The sequence below is a fragment of the Nematolebias whitei genome, chromosome 3, assembly GCF_014905685.2.
Source record: "Nematolebias whitei isolate Nwh7 chromosome 3, NemWhi1, whole genome shotgun sequence".
In the NCBI taxonomy this organism is placed as follows: Eukaryota; Metazoa; Chordata; class Actinopteri; order Cyprinodontiformes; family Rivulidae; genus Nematolebias; species Nematolebias whitei.
The window spans coordinates 1,266,840-1,271,525 of NC_056500.1; the positions used below are offsets into that span (position 1 = coordinate 1,266,840).

The window sequence follows — 4,686 nt, forward strand, 5'->3', positions numbered from 1 at the left end:
TATATATATATATATATATAATATGTATATATGTATATATATGTATATATAACCACTTAGATGTGGTTTCTCTAACATCTGTCCTGCACTTCATGACATGAAACAGTGTTAAACTTTTGGCAGCTCCACCGTTAAACAGATATAAAAATAAGCAGAAGATACTGTTTTTAGAGCATCACTCAACCGAAGGCATTTAATGTTTTAAGTATGTTGAAAAAGCATATTGCTGTTCCTCAGCTGTTCATCAGCTGTTCATCAGCTGAATGATGTTCACATGGTTGAAGCTGTCCACGTGTTTCTGTTCCTGCAGTGATTGAGGAGGGTGGTGTGAAGATGAAGCTAACGATCGTTGACACTCCAGGATTTGGAGACCAAATCAATAACGAGAGCTGGTGAGTCCGTCCCGCTGCCTGATTACTGTCCTGGACTGCAGGACAAAGAGCACTGCGGTGCAGTTCAGAACGTAACTCCTGCTCTGTTTTCTGGACAGCTGGGAGCCCATTTCTAAATACATCAACGAGCAGTTTGAGAAGTTCCTGAAGGAAGAGGTGAACATCACCAGGAAGAAGCGCATCCCCGACACCAGAGTGCACTGCTGCCTCTACTTCATTCCTCCAACGGGACACTGGTCAGTGAAGCTCGAGCACAGTCTTTAATATCACCCGCTGCTAAAAGGCAGGAGGCCGTAAAAATACCTGTGTCAGCAGAACATCTCATGACCCACCGGACTAAACTTCTCAGAAAGTAATCGTGCGTTGTACATACCATTCAAGATGGCTGCCACAGCCAACTGGAGTAAAAAAGAGAAGGTGGAGAGTTTGATGAGGTAGGAGTCGAGAGTGATCCACATCACGTATTGTGAGCACTCCCAGATGGAGCACACTCTTTGTTGAAAGTCTTCTCATCACCTGTCAGGAGTCGTTGCTGTTAGCAAAATATTTCATGAGCCACTTGAAGCTTTCAGGAAAGAATCATTGCCCGTACTTATGCAAATGATCACTTGTAGAATAATTTAATTCTTCCATCATCATCTCATGAATCAAATCAGCCACACGGAGAAATGTGAGATCTCTTCACCCAGCTTCACGTCTTGCAGCGTTGAAATCAGCCGTGTTCTGCGCAGCTCCGGTCCAAGGTCTGCCCACGGACAAAGAGTCAGGAGGAGCTCAAACGGCCGCTCTGAGACCGAGGCGAGGTCAACACGAGCTCTGCTTCACAAGTTCCAGGTCTCTGGGCAGACAGAAAGACTCTCTGGACTTCAGGCTCTACTTTAATTTAACATTAGTAAGTGAAAACATCCATGACCTTTACATAAAGTCCCCCAACAAGCTTTTGAAGTCCACCAAATTCAAAATGGCTGCCACAGCCAGCTGAACTAAGAAAAGGGAGACCTCTTTAAATGAGTCACTTTTACAGAGCACAAAGCTAAACTCTGGTGTGTTAGTAGCTAAGAGTCCTCCAGGCGCTACACGTTGTGTGAGCTCTTTGCTCAGCAATACATGTTGAAGTCAACTCTGTCTGTTAGCAAAATATTTCATGAACCACTATCAGTCTACAACTGATTAACGTGTGAAGTGAAGAAGGTCGCCACTGTTAAAAAGGCTTTAATCCAGTGGGTTTTACAGAAACGGAGCTCAAATGTGGGGTGGTAGTAGCTGAGAGTCATTCGCACCACGTGATCTGACCATATCTTGTGATACTGGGTAAAATGGTGTGTTGGAGCAGAACAGGTGGGGGTCCACCTCCATGTACAATAAAGAATCAAGGTGTTTTACTGAGCACAATGCTTTCAGTGGTGTGCAGTAGAAGAGCAGCTGAGGCTTCATCTCTAAACATCTCTCAGAAGTCATGTGTCCTACTTGAGACTGCAGACCAGTCCTCCCACACTGCTCACATTAGTGGAGTGTTCTGGTGCCGGTGCATCTCACCGGACTTAACTCGGCTACTTTCGAGCAGCTGGAGGTTCAGTCACATCACAAGTGGAGCCTTTGTTTCAGAAACGCTCGCTCTGGTCGTCTTTTGTGATCGCACAAATGGGACGAAGGTCACGAGGCGTGTGACACGTTACAAACGTCCCAGTGGTCTTTTTGGTTTTTTGGAGATGGGCTGTCTGTCCTAGTCTGTCCTCGTTGTGTCTTTGTCTTGTTTTATTTCCTGTCCTGGTCCATGTATTTGAGTGTGTTCCTGGTGTGTCTCCCTCTTGTGGTGCGTCCACGTCATCAAGTCCCACTTGTCTTCAGCTCGTGCTCCTCCCAGCTGTTCGGCACCGCTCTCTGTTGGTGTAGGTCTGTGTGTTCTCTTGTCTGCTATCTGGGCTTGACCTCATCAAGATTTCTGGCTCATGTTCCTTGTCCTGCACGTCCCTGGTTGTTTGCACCTCCATACCCTCATGATGCCACGTCAGCCATTTTTCTTTATTCTTTCAATAAATGCCCTGTTTTACTCTGACCTGAGTTGTCTGAGTTTTGGGTTCAGACAATCACCAGATCCTTACACTGTCAGAGAATCGTATCATGTGATGGTTTCTTTCCTCCTCCCGTCTGTTCCAGTCTCCGTCAGCTGGACACTGAGTTCATGAGGCGCCTGAGCCACTCGGTCAACATCATCCCCGTTATCGCCAAGTCCGACACAATGACCATGGAGGAGAGGCAAGAGTTCAAACAGAGGGTGAGTTACCAGGTGTCAGCTCATTGTTAAAGGGCCACTTCGGATATTTTAAAGTGTCGTATGGAAAGTCAAGAACATTTAACATCTTCCCTGTAGTAGTTATCTCTTTGAACGACCTCAGTTTATAATGTTAACAAAGTGACTAGAGTGAACTCAGCCAAGACCACAAATGTTGTCGTCTTAAAACAGCAACTGCAAAACCTTGTAGCTGTTCAAACGAGTGCCGCTTTATAAACCTTTACACAATAAATGATGATTTACATGGACTCTGTATCTTAAGTGCAAACAGTACGGCAGCAGCTAGCTGTAGCCCTTCCAGCGCACCCTGGGCCACTTCCTGCACTGATAGACGTGTAGACAACGTGTTGACACATTTCTGCTGTTGTACAGTAAAACCTAACAGCATTGTTATGTTTTTAACTCTTAGACTAAAATTCATTCCCAGTTTTCATAATGGTTTATAAAAATGCTGTTTTTTATAAACCATTATTACCATTAACAAAGTCCAGCTCAATAATCCAGGTATACAACCCAACATTTTTCAGTCAGGTCATCATTACCATTCTCTCTTTCGATGAAGACGGTCTCTTTCACCCGCTCCTCCCTCCTCGCTGCTTTTGTGCTCTTGTCCTGTGAACCTGCTCCGAGCCTCTTTACACGTCTTCAGAATCAAAATTTGTATCGTTGTACATGGACATGTACATCGTTTGTATCATGGATCTGGTCAGCTGGTCTCAACAACAACAACACAAAACGGGGTGAAGGAGAGCCCTCTTCTCAAACGTAGTTGGATTTATGATAACTAGATTCTGCTTTTTGGAGTTGGTGGAAATCTGGATTGTCGATAAATTCAGAAACGCCAGCAGCTGTTGAATCGGTCTGGGATGTGTGTGCCGAGCCTGGCACCACTCAGACTGTGTGCGGACTAACTGTGGGCCTGTATCAGAGCTGAGCAGGCAGGACTGTGGACCTTTGTCACAGTGTTCATAGACGTTTGGAAGGAAGAGATCTTGTAAAAGTTGTCAGCCCGACTTCAGTGGAATGTCCACGGATCTGTCTGTTTGGACTCACCATCGAGTGTTGGAGCAGAACTGAAGGCAGACGTGTCAGCAGAGTCTGCCTGCCCACAACAACTCTTGTTTCTCTGAATTTGTTCTCCCTGCTGGCCTTGGAAAGGTCAACTTATCTCAAATTGCTCCTGGAGGATACGCAGACTAAGAAGCTCTGCCCCCCCCCCCCCCCCCACCCTCCCGAGTACAACTGTGGCCTTATCAGAACCACGATGCTGATAGACACTGTACCATCTTATCAGAACTTTCTGGAGTGTTCATGGACAACTCACCGTCTTTGTGGACCTCTTTGTACAGTATAAATGTATGATGATGGCAAAGTGTATTTCTGGTCCATTTGTGTTTGTTTGTCATATTAAAGGTTAACACAAAGTTAACAACAATAAAATGCTCCGGATGAGAAGAACCGATTTGACTCGCTAAAAAAACAAAGAACAAACGAGAAATACTAAAGCATGAAATAAGGGTACACAAAGTACAAAAAGTGAAACAGTAATTATAATATTTAGTAGGTCCTAAAGAGAAAATGGCAATCAACAACATGGTAGAATTTTTAACGGTGAGAGCAAGATGAATTTAAATGAGTAAATATTTCCAGGTATTAATATAAGCTAAAATGTACATGATGTGTGTGTGTGTCAGAGTCAGAGAGATTTATTTGTCATACACACCACAGGGTCCCAGTTACATCCAACAATAAAATGTAAAAGAAAAACAGTGATAACATCTAAGATATGAACTAAGAAAAACATCAACTAAATATACACTAAGCACTCATAACATAAAACATTATGTTGAACAGCAGCACGAACATGAGTCTGTGTGAGAAGGTGAGCACGCATGAACACATCAACATGAAACAGATCAGCAGCAACATGAAACAGATCAGCAGCAACATGATGTGATTATCCTGGTTCGAGATTCATGGGTCTAACAGCATATATATATA

At 44.0% G+C, this 4,686-nt stretch overlaps 1 protein-coding gene across 1 annotated transcript in view; it reads left to right on the forward strand.

Moving 5' to 3' along the window:
- Window positions 1-4,686, forward strand: part of sept3 (septin 3) — a gene marked incomplete in the record, with an annotated part of 16,041 nt that overhangs the window by 2,520 nt on the left and 8,835 nt on the right. Inside the window, 3 exon segments of the mRNA XM_037697855.1 lie at window positions 311-392; window positions 491-628; window positions 2,550-2,667. Of these exon segments, the coding sequence (XP_037553783.1) occupies window positions 311-392; window positions 491-628; window positions 2,550-2,667 (338 nt within the window).